Source organism: Scyliorhinus canicula, chromosome 2 (assembly GCF_902713615.1).
Source record: "Scyliorhinus canicula chromosome 2, sScyCan1.1, whole genome shotgun sequence".
NCBI lineage: Eukaryota > Metazoa > Chordata > Chondrichthyes > Carcharhiniformes > Scyliorhinidae > Scyliorhinus > Scyliorhinus canicula.
In genome coordinates, this window is record NC_052147.1 from 232,935,452 (window position 1) to 232,951,154 (window position 15,703).

The 15,703-nt window shown below is 42.6% G+C and overlaps 1 protein-coding gene across 4 annotated transcripts in view; it reads right to left on the minus strand.

The window, feature by feature from the left end:
* znf148 (zinc finger protein 148) overlaps nucleotides 1–15,703 on the minus strand; it is a 77,265-nt gene that overhangs the window by 31,801 nt on the left and 29,761 nt on the right. For 2 of the 4 annotated variants that reach the window (XM_038789781.1, XM_038789782.1), the window contains 4 exons: nucleotides 12,411–12,481; nucleotides 10,870–10,995; nucleotides 4,717–5,069; nucleotides 3,318–3,443 (listed from right to left, as the gene is read on the minus strand). In XM_038789781.1, the coding sequence (XP_038645709.1) occupies nucleotides 3,318–3,443; nucleotides 4,717–5,043 (453 nt within the window). In that variant the 5' untranslated portion in view covers nucleotides 5,044–5,069; nucleotides 10,870–10,995; nucleotides 12,411–12,481. Of the gene's footprint in view, nucleotides 1–3,317; nucleotides 3,444–4,716; nucleotides 5,070–6,115; nucleotides 6,322–10,869; nucleotides 11,016–12,410; nucleotides 12,482–15,703 lie in introns of those variants that run through there. The other 2 variants (XM_038789783.1, XM_038789784.1) reach the window with 2 other exon arrangements.

Here is a 15,703-nt window from a genome sequence, read left to right on the forward strand (position 1 = left end):
CCACAATTCACAACACTTCCAAGTTTTGGCTCACCGGCAAATTTTGAAATTGTGCCCTGTACACCAAACTCGAAATTATTTAAGGGTCACTACTGTCACTACAGTAGCTGCAGTGTTTGACTGCCACTACAGCAGTGTATTTGGATTTCCAAAAGGCATTTAAAGCTAAGGTGCCAATCAAAAGATTGAGCGCGATATATTAGCATGGTCAGGATGAGTCATTTTCAGATTGGCAAGTTGTAAGTAGAGGAGTGCCATAGAGACCAGTGCTGGGGCCTCAACTAGTTACAATCTATATTAGTAACTTGGATGAAGTGATAGAATATATTCTGGCCAAATTTGATGATACAAAGATAGGAGTGCTAGTTCTGAGGGAGATACACTGAGTCTGCAAAGGGATATAGTTGGATCAAGTGGATGGGCAAAAAATATATCGGGGGAGTATAATGCGGGAATATGTGATCTTTTCCAAATTTGGCATACCGCAGGGACTTGTACTGTTTACAATTTATTTAAGTGACTTTGATGAAGAGATTGAGGAGATGGTTGGTACATTTGATGATGATAAAAGGATAAGTAGGAAAGTAAATTGCGAAGAGGAAATAAGCAAGCTATAAAGGGACATGTTCAGTGAATGGGTAAAGATCTGGCAAATGTGGGAAAATGTGAAATTGTCCATTTTGACAGAACGAATATAAAAGCATATTATCTAAATGGTGAGAGATTGCAGAGTTCCGAGGTGCAGATGGATCTGGTTGTCCTAGTGTATGAATAACGAAAGGCCAGTATGCAGGTACAGCAAGTAATTAGGAAAGTTAATAGAATGTTATCATTTATTGCGAGGGGAACTGAATACAAAAGTAGGAAGGTTATGCTTCATCTGCACAGGGAACTAGCGAGACCACACTTGGAGTACTGTGTACAGTATTGGCCACTTTATTTAAGGAAGTATGTAAATGTTTTCGAAGCAGTTCAGAGAAGGTTTACCAGACTAATACCGGGAATGGGTGGTTTGACTTATGAGGAAGGTTGGAAAAGCTAGACTTGTGTCCAATGGAGTTTAGAACAGGCAACTTAATTGAACCATATAAAGAGCCTGAGGGGTCTGGACAGGATGGAATAGAGAGGATATTTCTTCTAGTGGGAGAATCTAGATCTTGGGGTCACTATTTAAAATGAAGGGTCACCCATTTAAAATAAGAGGGGATTCAATTTTTTTCACTCAGAGGGTTGTGAGTCTTGAGAACACTCTTCCTGAAAAGGTGGTGGATGGGCAGAGGTAGATCGATTCTTGGTAAGCAAGGGGGTAATCGGGGCAGATTTGTGGTATTTTCAGATTGACCTTGATCTAATTAAACACGGAGCAGGCTCGAGAGGCTCAATAGCTCTTAATTTGTCTGTTCATATTTTTGTCTGTTGTCAGGAAGAATAGAAAATCAGATAATTTAAATGGAGACTACAGAATTCTGCAGTACAGCAGGATCGGGGTGGCCTAGTACATAAATCACAGAAGATTTGCATGCATTTACAGAAAGTAATTAGGAAAGTAAATGGAATGTTGGTTTTTATTGCAAGAGGGAGAGATTATAAAAGTAAGGAAGTCATCTCACAACTGTACAGGACATTGTACTCCACTAAGGTCTCACCAATGTACCAGTTTTGGTCTTGTTACTTAAGGAAAGGTATACTTCATAGAATTTTTCATAGAATTTACAGTACAGAAGGAGGCCATTCGGCCCATCGAGTCTGCACCGGCTCTTGGAAAGAGCACCCTACCCAAGCCCATACCTCCACCCTATCCCCATAACCCAGTAACCCCACCTAACACTAAGGGAAATTTGGACCCTAAGGGCTATTTAGCATGGCCAATCCACCTAACCTGCACGGCTTTGGACTGTGGGAGGAAACCGGAGCACCCGGAGGAAACCCACGCACACACGGGGAGGATGCGCAGACTCCACACAGACAGTGACCCAAGCCGGGAATCGAACCTGGGACCCTGGAGCTGTGAAGCATTTGTGCTAACCACTATGCTACCGTGCTGCCCGTACTTGAATCAGAAGCAGTTCGGAGAAGGTTCACCGAGTTCATTCCCGAGATGAAAGGCTATAAGGAACGGTTGAGTTATACCGTTGACGTTTAGAAGAATGAGGGGCGAATAAGAGAGTGGCACTGTGGCACAGTGGTTAGCATTGCTGCCTCACAGCACCAGGAAGCCGCTTTAGATGATTGTGTGTGCAGTTTGCACGTTCTCTCCTTCTCTGCGTGGTGCTCCTGTTTCCTCCCACAGACCAAATGATGTTAGGTGGATTGGCCATGTTAAAATTTCCCCTTAGTATCCAGGGTTACGAGGATGGAGAGGGGTGGGGGGGGGGTATGGGCTGAGGTAGGGTGCTCTTTCAGAGGGTCAGTGCAGACCCGATGGGCCAAATGGCCTCCTACTGCACCGTAGGGGTTCTATGATTCTATATAAGATTCTGAAGGGGCTTGACAGCATAGATGCTGAATGGTGTTTTCCCTCCTGGGAGAATCTAGAACAGCGAGGCATGGTTTAAAAATAAGGGATCACCCAGTTCAGGCTGAAATGGAGAGGAATGTCTTCTCTCAGAAGGTCTATGGTCTTTGGAGAGCAGTGGAAGCTGGGTCTTTCAGTATATCGAAGACAGAGTTAGACTATTTTTGATTGCAAAGGAAGTCAATTATTATGGGGACTGAGAGGAAAGTGGAGTTACGGCCACAATCAGAGCAGCCATGATCTTACTGATTGGTGGAGCAGGCCGCTTCAAAATCCTAGAGCAGGCCTCTTCAAAATCCTGGAACTCCCTCCCTAACAGCATTGTGGGGGCTCTGTGGACTGCAGCAGTTTAAGAAGGAGGTTCGCCACCACCTTCTCAAGGACAATAAGAGATTGGCAATAAAAATGCTGGCTTTGCCAGCAACCCACACGTCCCATGAAATAATTTTTAAAAGTGGCCTACTCCTGCTCCTATTTCTTATCATTAATGGGGAGCTGTGGTCCTAACATCTATCCAGGGGACCCACCATAATCTGGTCCAAATAACAACCATTCCTCATTATCCTCACATTCAACCAATTTTGAATAACAATTTTAAATACATGCTGCCACTGTCCTTTTCATTCCATTAGATTGGATTGATCGGTTGAATGGTTTCAAACACCCTCTTCAAATGCAGGTGATAGCAATCAAACAACATGAACCAAGGTGTTCCTGAACCATCTCACATCTTGCTCCCATGTCTGCAGGTGTGAACATTAGCTGCAAATATGTATTCGACGTGAAGTGGATTTTTATTTACCTTAGAAGGAGAACGTTGCTTTCTTTTCTTTTTCTTTTGCAAATCTATTGGTTCTTTTTGTTGCCCTTTATCTTTCTTCAGCTGTCCAACTTCTTCAGCATATTGAATTTCCTGTTTTACATTTACCTTTAGAATGACAAAGTGGTTTGGAAATCAAATTAAATTCAACCATTGCAGAGAATTGTGCCATCAATGCTACTAACACAAGAGTGTACCACCTACAAGATGCACTGTTGCAACTCAGCAGTGCCCGTTCAGCAACAGCTTCCAAACCTGTGACCTCCATCCCCTAGGTCAAGGAAAGCAGATGCACCAGGAACACCACCACCTGCAAGCTCCCCTCCAAGCCACACAATGCCCTAACTTGGAACATATTGCTGTTCCTTCATGGTCGCTGGGTAAAAATCCTGGAACACTCTCATTATACCACATGGACCACAGCAGTTCAGAAATGTGGCTCAACACCACCTTCTCAAAGGCAATTAGGGTGGGGCAACAATGCTGGCCGAGCCAACGATGCTCACACCCTGTGAAAGAATAGGTAAAAACACTCTACTATTGAAACAGGATACTACAGTTTGCCAGCTTTTGATTGAAATGGCAACTTAGGATAATACTGCAAACTATTGAAGCAGCTCCTGCTAACCATCCCATACCATGACAAATTTGGAACAGAAGAGAGTAAATTAATAACATTTTTGGCAAATAGTTAATGATAAACTTTGATACATCAGAACATACAATCAAGCAATCGTAGAAGTGGTTCATGTTATTAAATACTCAAAAGATCTGAATCAAACCTGAGGAGATTACATGACTATTAGTAGAAGAGAACATTGGAACTTTGGGTGCTTGGTTTTGTCGTGACTGGGATGGGATTGGTAGGCCAAGCAGTCTTGTCCATTTTTTTTGTCTATTAATTCTCATATAATAATAATAATCACTTATTGTCACAAGTAGGCTTCAATGAAGTTACTGTGAAAAGCCCCTAGTTGCCACATTCCAGCGCCTGTTCGGGGAGGCCGGTATGGGATTGAACCTGCACTGCTGGCCTTGTTCTGCATTACAAGCCAGCTGTTTAGCCCACTGTGCCAAGATTAAAAACCATTGATAAAATGCTTGATTTCCATTAAGAATGCAACATCTCCTGCACCTAGGCCAAGTGTTCCAAGGGAGGAGATGCTCTGGCTGATTTCGCAATCCAGCTCTTGGTCTGTATCATTGGAGGTAGCAGTTGAGGAAGATATGGCCGATGATAGAATGGTGGAGCAGACTCGATGGGCCGAATGGCCCAATTCTGCTCCTATATCTTATGAACTTATGTCACTGAACTACCTATTTAATCTTGCTCCTTAAATGAAATGAAAATCATAAATTTGAGTAAAATTATACCACTTACATTTAGCTCATATGTTAATGCTTGAGGAAGCCTTTCATGCCCATCATTTTCATCATCATCATTTTTAACCGTTTCCTCATGGATCATTAGCTCATCATGTGAAATAAGCTCCTCCTGTGGGAGGGCACTTTCCTGCAAACCAGTTTCTTGTTGGAGAATTTCTTCATGAGAGATCTCCCTCTCTTCTAACACAGTTTCCTGTGCTCCTATATGTACAGAGGGCTGATCGGCAACCCCACCCACCACAACTAGCGGTCTGGAAGACTGCATTTCATTTATACTGCTGCATTTAAGAAAAATACGATCAAGCTTCTCTTCAATATTCATTCTTCAGCAGGATTTTTTTTTTAAACCTGAAAAACAATATATTATGTTAGTGCACTACCAATGATGCACAGTACCGTGACCATTACATATAGCAAAAAAATAATCTCAATAGCTGCAGCAGACCAGTATACTTCCATTCTACTGAATTTATTACTTCTTAAACTGACAATAACAACCGTGGCTAGCAATGTGCATAAATAACTTGTTACTTTTTGCATTCACAGACATCAGCATGCTCACCAATTCATACCTTCCAAGGTCCCAGAACCCCCCTCCCCACCACCTCTCCCAGTTAATGAATCAGTACTCCTCAATGTTGAAATGCACTTTGAAGGCAGCACGGTGGCGCGGTGGTTAGCACTGTAATCTCACAGTGCCAATGACCCGGGTTCGATCCCGGCCCCGGGTCACTATCCGTGTGGAGTTTGCACATTCTTCCTACATCTGCGTGGGTCTCGTACCCACAACCCAAAGATGTGCAGGGTAGGTGGATTGGTCACGCTAAATTGCCCCTTAAATTGGAAAAATAATTGGGCATTTTAAATACAGGAGGAAAAAAAGAAAAGCACTTTGAAGGAAGCATCGGAGGTGTCAAGAGCACAGAATGTACTCTGGGTGGGAGACTTTAATACCCATCACCAAAAATGAAATGTAGCACAAAAACTGACCGAGGACATAGCTACTAGACTGGGTCTGTGGGAGGTGGCAAGAGAACCAAGAGGGAAAAAACTATTTGATGCTGTCCCCAATTTACCTGTAACAAATGCATCTGTCCATGACAGTATTGGTAAGAGTGACCGCCACAGTTCTTGTGGAAACAAAGTCTTGTTTTCAAAGTATGTATACCCTGTCATGTTGTATGGTAAAACCACCTAAACGAAGAGATTTTGACAGAGCTAGTAACTTACAACTGGGTATCCATGAGACGCTGTGGTCTATCAACAGCAGCAGAATTATAAACAACCACAATCCGTAGGAGCAGACAGGTCCAACTTGGATAATTAACACGCTATCAGCATACTCTGCAAAGTGATGGAAGGGGTCTTCAACAGTGTTACCAAATGGCACTTACTCAGCATAACCTCCTCACGGTGCTCAGTGTGGGATCAGCCGGGGCCACGGAGGTCCTGACCTCGGTAGAGCCTTGTACAAAAGAGTTGAACTCCAGAGGCGAGGTGAAAGTGACTGCCCTTGACATCAAGGCAGCATTTGATAGAGTATGGCATCAAGGAGTCCCATCATAACTGGAGTCAATGGGAATCTGAGGGAAATTCTTCATTGGTTTGGAGTCTAACCTAGCACAAAGGAAGATGGTTGTGGTTGTCAGAGTTCAATGATCTCAGTCCTGGGACATCACTGCAGGAGTTCCTCAGGGTTGTGTCCTAGTACCACCATCTTCAGTTCCTTCATCAATGACTTTCCCTCCACCAGAAGGTCAGAAGTGGGAATGTTTGCTTTACAAAATGCTCACCATCATTCACGAGTCCTCAGTTACTGAAGCAGTCAGAAGAACATAAAAACATAAGAACTAGGAGCAGGAGGTAGGCCACCTGGCCTCTCAAGCTTGCTCCGCCATTCAATAAGATCATGGCTGATCTTTTTGTGGACTCAGCTCCACTAACCCGCCCATTCACTGTAACCTTTTATTCCTTTACTGTTCAAAAATCTATCTACCTTTGCCTTAAAAACATTTAATGGAGGTAGCCTCAACTGCTTCACTGACTGAGAATTCCACAGATTCACGACCCTTTGGGTGAAGGAACTCCTCAACTCAGTCCTAAATCTGCTCCCCCTTATTTTGAGGCTATGCCCCCTAGTTCTAGTTTCACCCGCCAGTGGAAATAACCTCTATGTTTCTAACTTATCTATTCCCTTCATAATTTTATATGTTTCTATAAAATCTCCTCTCATTCTTCTAAATTCCAATGAGTATTTTCCCAGTCTACTTAGTCTCTCCTCATAAGCTAATCCTCTCAACTCCAGAATCAACAATTACCAGTACGTCTAATCAGTGTCCATATTTAGCAACGGTGCTATGTCTTTTCGTCCGACGTCATTTCGTCCAACGACACTTCGTCCACGTCTTTTGGTCCAACGTCTTTTTGTCCGCCCGTCTTTTGGTCCAACGTCACTTCGTCCAATTATCCAATTACAAATTAACTCCGTATAAAACCATTCAATTGATAAAATGCAAGTACAATACAGCAAGTGAATTTAGTTGCTAAAATGCAAGTAATTGATAAAATGCAAGTAAAATGCAAGTTGAAAAATGCAGTTTAAAAATCTGAAATTGCAGTTAAAAAATCTAAAAGTTTACTAATAATTTTTTTGTCTAAGACTTTTTGTAACTTGACTTTTTGTAACTTGTACCACTCCACTCCACTCCACTATTTGATAGACGATGAAGAAATACCTGCTGAATTCATCGTTTACTTCGACTTGACTTACATAGGCATTGTGAGAGGACGTGGTGCCAGACGAAGGAGTGAAACACCTACATTCCCGACAGCTGTATGGAATGTTAATCAGCGTGTTCTACAAGATCTACCGAGAACAAATAATGCTGCTGAGGGGTTTCATTCTGCCATAAAGCGTTCGGCGGGTGGAGCTCATTTGAATATCTGGAGGTTAATCAAAACTCTGAAGGAAGAGGAAGGGTTCATAATAGGCAAAAAGGCTCAAATTCTTCGGGGAGATCAGTCGACTTCATGTACGCGATATAAGAAAATAACTGAACGCCTCAAAAGATTGGCCGTTGAATATGATTCTACAACAAAAATTGATTTCTTTAGGAATGTTGCTTACAATTTACATCAATTTTAAGTAATTTCGGGAATTTGAAGTAATTAGTAAACTTTTAGATTTTTTAACTGCATTTTTAGATTTTAAAACTGCATTTTTCAACTTGCATTTTACTTGCATTTTATCAATTACTTGCATTTTAGCAACTAAATTCACTTGCTGTATTGTACTTGCATTTTATCAATTAAATGGTTTTATACGGAGTTAATTTGTAATTGGATAATTGGACGAAGTGACGTTGGACCAAAAGACGGGCGGACAAAAAGACGTTGGACCAAAAGACGTGGACAAAGTGTCGTTGGACGAAGTGACGTCGGACGAAAAGACGCGACACGTTAGCAACACTTGGGCTAATAAATGCCATGTAACATTTGCGCTACACAAGTGACAGGCAATTACCCTCTCCAACAAGATAGAATCTAAGGTAAAAGCAAATTACTGCAGATACTGAAATCTGAAACAACAACTGCTGGAAAATCTCAGTGGGTCTTTCCAGCATTTTCCGTTTTTGAAGAGAGAATGTAACCAGCCTACAAAACCATCACCTTTTCTGTCCTTCACTGTGCTTGCTCCATAGTCCAGTTCCAAATACTAATTTCATTCCCAGCTGTCCCAAAAAAGTGACTTCATCTCCTTCCATAGCCAGCATCATCTCCCACTATAATAACAGTAATATATTATGCCTTTTACACATCAAGTTTTAGATATGCCAGTACTAGACCATAAGACCATAAGATATAGGAGCAGAATTAGGCCACTCGGCCCATTGAGTCTGCTCCGCCATTCAATCATGGCTGATATTTTATCATCCCCATTCTCGTGCCTTCTCCCCAGAACCCCTGATCCCCCTTATTAATCAAAAACCTATCTATCTCTGTCTTAAAGACACTCAGCGATTTGGCCTCCACAGCCTTCTGCAGTAAAGTGTTCCACAGATTCACCACCCTCTGGCTGAAGAAATTCCTCCTCATCTCTGTTTTAAAGGATCGTCCCTTTAGTCTGACATGGTGGCCTATGCTTCTAATTTCTCCTGCAAGTGAAAACATCCTCTCCACATCCACTCTATCTAGGCCTCGCAGTATCCTGTAGGTTTCAATAAGATCCCCCCCCCCATCCTTCTAAACTCCAACGAGTACAGACCCGGAGTCCTCAACCGTTCCTCATACGACATGTTCTTCATTCCAGGGATCATTCTTGTGAACCTCCTCTGGATCCTTTCCAAGGCCAGCACATCTTTTCTTAGATACGGGGCCCAAAACTGCTCACAATACTTCAAATGGGGTCTGACCAGAGCCTTATTCAGCCTCAGAAGTACCTCCCTGGTCTTGTATTCACATTGCATTTGCCTTCTTAACTGCTGACTGAACCTGCACATTAACCTTTAGAGAATCGTGAACAAGGACTCCCAAGCGAAATGAAATGAAAATTGCTTATTGTCATGAGTAGGCTTCAATTAAGTTACTGTGAAAAGCCCCTAGTCGCCACATTCCGGCGCCTGTCCGGGGAGGCTGATACGGGAATCAAACCGTGCTGCTGGCCTGCTTGGTCTGCTTTAAAAGCCAGCGATTTAGCTGAGTGAGCTAAACCAGCCCCTTTGTGCTTCTGATTTCCTAAGTATTTCCCCATTTAGAAAATAGTCTATGCCTAAATTCCTCCTTCCAAAATGCATAACCTTCATTTACCACTTCATTGCCCACTCTCCTAGCTTGACCAAATCCTTCTGCAGCCCCCTTGCTTCCTCAATACTACCTGTCCCTCTACAGATCTTTGTATCATCTGCAAACTTAGCAACAGTGCCTTCAGTTCCTTCTTCCAGATCATTAATATATATTGTGACCCCTGAGGCACACCACTAGTCACTGGCTGCCATCCAGAAAAAGACTCCTTTATCCCCACTCTCTGCCTCCTGCCAGTCAGCCAATCTTCTATCCATGCCCATATTAGTCAGTTCAGCATCAGCAATACCAAATCCATCCTGATACCTTCAAATACTCAGACTGATTGATTGCACAGCTGTACAATCGATGTCCTTTCCCAGCCATTGATCACCGTCTCACCCTCTCAACCCTAAAATTCTTATATTTTGACACCTTATAACACGCTCTTATTGCATCTCTAACAATCCAAAATTCAATTTGTTAGCAAGAATCTTTCCAGTTCTTTCTTGGAATCCAGTAAGATTTCTTGCTTCTCGGAGTGAAAAAAAAAATGCTTTAATTTTCTATTGTTGTCTTTCAAGGGAGAATTTCTTCAGTGGTCTCATCACATACGTTCACTTCATATTCGATATTAATTCAAATTATTCTGGAACATTGCAGACCAATCCTTTGCATGGTCCCCCAAAGTACTTGACAACCTTCATTCACTTTCTACATTCAATGGAGTAACTTTAAAATTTGCTTCCTCATCTGTGGCCTCATTCCAACCTGCCTCTGCAAACACCATCAGTCATATGTCATACAAAGTACATAATTTTAATGAATAATCTGCGCAAGAAGATTTATTCAGCTAAGTGTTATTATATCATAGATGAGATGAGAGCAAGCAGCTACAAGAAACTGCAATATGGAGGAACGTTTCAAACACTTGACCTTGGCCTCAATGGGAATGTAGAAATGCAGAAAACGTAATTTAGTAAACACTAGAAAACTCAGCAATTTCCTGCTGCTTAATTAATGCGCCAATAAATCTAGTGATTAACTCTGTATCTGACCTTTTATGAACAAAGTACAAATTTCAGTTCTCTGGTGTAATATCACCTGGAAGAATTCCACTGGTCTTCCGTGCAAAAATTTTGAACTGATACACATTATGGAGATGCAGATGCAGCAGCTCATGTTCCTTGGAAGTCTGGGTTATGCACCAGGAACTCAGTAAAGAATAGAATAGAATACCATTTTTGACTTGCCGTCCAGGTGGAATCAAATGTATAATCCAAGCAGAACTTTCCCAGTAAAGTGACCCAAATTAAGCAGTTTTTGATGTATCACAAAGCTACTACAGCTGGATATAATGTTTTCTCACCTTTTGCGAACAAACTTAACACATTCTGAGATGTGTAATGTCACGGTGGGTTCCTAAAGCATCATAGGTTTGGCAAGCTACAGCCCAAATACATGCACCGTCTTAGATCAGTGGGGTGTACTGCAGCTAGTGAAGAAAAACATTTTCTTGAAAAAAAACACAAAACTTTCACAAAGCTATTATCACAGAAACAAACTGGCAGAAATCAGAAAATGGTCTAAACTTGCTCTTAACTGGAAAAGGGCGTATATAGTTAATACCTTAAAAAATTTGCTTTAGGTAAATTGCGTTCAACGCAAGATATCAGTGCTTGTGACTAGAAGACTTTTTTCAATTTGATCATCTTGCATCAAAATCCATCATGCAGAACAGTTAAAGATAATCAAGATTACAATAAGAGCACAATAGTATGGCCACTTTTAACCCAATTGCAATGAGTAAGTTAACAATTTACTAGTAATTAGTTTGCAGTGTAAAGTAACAGTCAGGCACTGTCAAGCTCCAATCAAACTTCAGAAGCCAGCAGTTGGAGAACCCACAGGAAAGGCAGTCCACACTGCTTGGAATACAAACAGTAAATGCTGACAATGCTCAGGTCAGGCAGTATTACACTGCTTGAGCCTGACACCTCACATTGTGGAGCGTTCCAATACAGTACAATGCTGAATTTAAAACTCACCTTCTTCTCACTCCATCTGTTCTGCATTGCTATAACTCCAATCCCTTCCCATCCATGACCCTTCCTCCCAACAAGCTTCCAGGTCATCCTCTACTCACATTTTGCCGATCCCGGATCTCTAGCCAATTGACTCCGTCTCCCGTCATTTCTAGGTATTGGCTCCAAACCTCCGACTGTCCACTTTTCTTCCTATAACCAGCCTATCCTTGTACCTCCTTCTTATCCCCAGGAAGCCCTCTCCTCCAGGCCACTCCATCCCACCTTCACATCTACTCCCTAATCTACTCCATCACTACAGTAAAGATAGTTTTCCAGTAGTAAGCCCGGTAGATGTTAGCTGGTTTTTAAAGCATTTATAACAAGCTTTATGACAAAACAGCCAGTTGACATTCGCCATCCAGTCTCACATGTGAATGAAAATGAAAATCACTTATTGTCACAAGTAGGCTTCAATGAAGTTACTGTGAAAAGCCCCTAGTCGCCACATTCCGGCGTCTGTTCGGGGAGGCCGGTACGGGAATTGAACCGTGCTGCTGGCCCGCTTGGTCTGCTTTCAAAGCCAGCGATTTAGCCCTGTGCTAAACAGCCCCATGTGGCACTTGAGCGAAGTAGCCAAGGATGCCACAAGCCGGTGAAAGAGCAGGAGTTGACATTTCGGGGGAGGCGAAGTAGAGAAATGTACAGGAAAAGGCAACTAAAACGTATGAGGTTAGCATTTGAAAACATTCACATTTCTGCTGTAAAATAATCTGTAATTCAGAAATGGCATAGAAAACATATGAAATGTACTCTTTCACTGTTCCAATTCTTATAAAATATTTCTATTTTGCTTTGTATATTAATAAAATGGGAAAATGCCTACCATTTTGATGCATTGCAAGCTTTCCTCCATTGTCACTCAGAACGAGGGTCAGAGCATTAAGTCAGTACTGCCTGTGTGGGCAACATAGGAATCTAACGTTAGCAAGTTGTGCCATTTCATTTTATTCAAAAGTAACATTTAAAACATTCAGATGATTTTATTTGCACCATAAAGCTGATCATCAAGCAGTTAAGAATAGAAAAGCAAATAATGCAGATGCTGGAACCCTGAAATAAAAACAAAATGCTAGGGTGGCATAGTGGCGAAGTGGCTAACACTGCAACCTCACAGCACCAAGGACCCGGATTCAATCCTGGCCCTGGGTCACTGTCCTGTGGAGTTTGCACATTCTCCCCAAGTCTGTGTGGGCCTCACCCCCACAACCCAAAGATGTGCAGGTTCGGTGGATTGGCCACACTAAATTGCCCCTTAATTGGAAAAAAATAATAAGGTGCAGAAGTGATTGTTGAACACAACAATATTGGTGTTGAAGAAGTCAAGACTCGGGGCGCGATCCACCATCCGCGTTGCACTCTCACTCGAGCGTGGTGCGGCTGGTGGAAGCTGGGTGAGGCCTCCCGTGGGTTTCCCAGCAGCCTTCACGCCTCGCCTGAGGATTCGGAGTCAGAAGCACGCCCAAAAGATGGCCAAATTGAGCTTGCCGAAGTCGGTTTTAAAATAAACTTAAAGAACAGATAAGCGACAGATGTGATAGTTGTAAGAAATATAGAACACCATCGCAACCCATAATGAGTATGTGCGAGAACATGAACATAATCATTATGAAACAGCTGCAGAAAGCCCATTTAGTATGGAGTATGTGAGAGAAATCATGCTGTGATAGATGAAAAGCATCATCAAATGTTGGCAGATAGGCCAGATTGTAAATTAACTTTGGCTCTAGCATGGGCCGTCCATGCAAATAATTTACTGAAGATGGTAGCGGGATACAGCCCATATCCATTGGCATTTGGTAAAAATCCCAAAATGCCTTCAGTCATGAATGATCATCCTCCAGCTTGGGAGGGGCCTACAATTAGATCTACCTTTCCTGAGCATTTGAATGCACTGACGCAGGCAGAAGAGCCTGCAAGCAGAAATCTCAGAAAGAATTCGGAGAGCTTTGAGGCACAATGTGCAGCCATGGAAATTATTTTCAGAAGGGAGATATGGCATACTATAAAAGAGACGGATTTAATGAGTGGAGAGGTCCAGGAAAGGTTATAGGTACAGGTGGTAAACAATCACGTCGCAGCACGGAAGCCAGTCTGTTTGGGTACACTCGTCACGATTAGTGGGTACAGAATACAAGTTTGCAGAATCAAAAGGGGTTATTGAACGTGCTGAGGAACCAGGGACTTCTCATACATGTAGGTTAGAATTATGAGGATCAGATCGCAGAAATTGACAGGGTATCTAAAGAAACTCACTGGTAACTCTGATGAACCAGATGAGGCAATCTGTCCTAAAGGACAACTGCTACAAGTCAGCACCAAAGTGACATACTTGCCAGAAAGGGCCAGTCAGTGGAAGGATGCAACTATCGCTGGTAGAACGGATAAGGTCACTGGAAAATATAAAAACTGGTTGAATGTACGAGATAAATGGAAAGAGGTTAGGACCATGGATTAGGAACATGAAGTACAATAATGGAGAGCACAGAAACGTAGTGTCAGTTCGGACAGTAGCGAACATACCCATAGGAAGAGATTAACGACCATTGAAAGAACATCTCATAATAGGAGGGGGAGATCAAGCAGTAACAGTCCGGAATGAAATACAAAGGCAGAATAGAGGGCACAGCTTAACAAGGTCAAGAAATATGGTACAGACTAGGAATGCTACAGGGAGCAGAAACCCATGTGATCGAGAAGCTTAATGGCTTCCAACAAATTAGATAATAAATTAATAAAAGATGCAAAACAGTAAGAACTGCAAAGTTGAAAAGAATTTGGTATGTACACGAAGGTCCAGGATAAGGGACAATGAGTTTCAGCTCACAGACGGATAAGCACACAAATGGTGCTTCCTGATGGAACTTATAAGGCAGGTGGCACCAGGTTTTGAAGGGGTGGCCAAGATGATTCATCTATGGCAGGAAAGGTTATTTTGGAGATCTTCTTGGCTCTGTTAACCACAAATGCTTGGGAATGCATATCAATAAAGCTGCTTTCTTACAGAGACATCAGCTTCAAAGATTATTTTTTTTTGTCCTCCGAGAAAGGCACCAAACACAGAGAAGGTGCTCTGGAAGTTAAATAAATGCATATACTGGTTAAGTGATGCCGCCAGAGTTTGGTATTTCTCAGTGAGGTCGGTATGGTAAAGTTGGGCTGTCTTCAGTTGAAAGCAAACCCTGCGATATTTTATTAACATCATGGAGGGAAGCTTTCAGGCTTATAGAATTTACAGTGCAAGAGGCCATTCGTCCCATCGAGTCTGTACCGGCCTTTGGAAAGAACTCCCTGCTGAAGCTCATGACCCCACCCTATCCCCGTAACCCGACCTAACCTTTTGGACACTAAGGGCAATTTATCATGGCCAATCCACTTAACCTGCACACCTTTGGACTGTGGGAGGAAACGGAGCATCCGGAGGAAACCCACGCAGACACAGGGAGAAAGTGCAAACTCCACACGGACAGTCAGCTGAGGCCGGAATTGAACCCAGGACCACTGTGCATCCGTGCCACCCCTTCACCTATCTATATTCCTCTTTGCAGACTCTTTATATACTCCTCAAAACTTGCTTTCCTTCTTATCTTTGTACTGTCAGCAAATCTGGCGACAATACAGTCGGTCCTTTCATCCGCGTCATTAATACAGATTGCAAATAGTTGAGGCTATTACGCTCCAAATCATACGCATAAAGAATATGAAGAACAAACTGGATCATGCCTGCAAATAATAATAATAATCTTTATTATTGTCACAAGTAGGCGTACATTAACACTGCAATTAAGTTGCTGTGAAAAGCCCCTAGTTGCCACATTCTGGCGCCTGTTCGGGTACACAGAGGAAGAATTCAGAATATCCAATTCACCTAACAGCACGTCTTTTGGGAATTGTGGGAGGAAACCGGAGCACTCGGGAGGAAACCCATGCAGACATGGGGAGAACGTGCAGACTCCGCATAGACAGTGACCCAAGCAGGGAATCGAACCTGGGACCCTAGCGCTGTGAAGCAACAGTGCTAACCACTGTGCTACCGTGCCGCCCATTAGATTTGTAAAGCGCTACTACAGCTGGGCTCACTTCTTTCTAGTAAGGAAGATAAAGGAGGAAGGGTCGTTC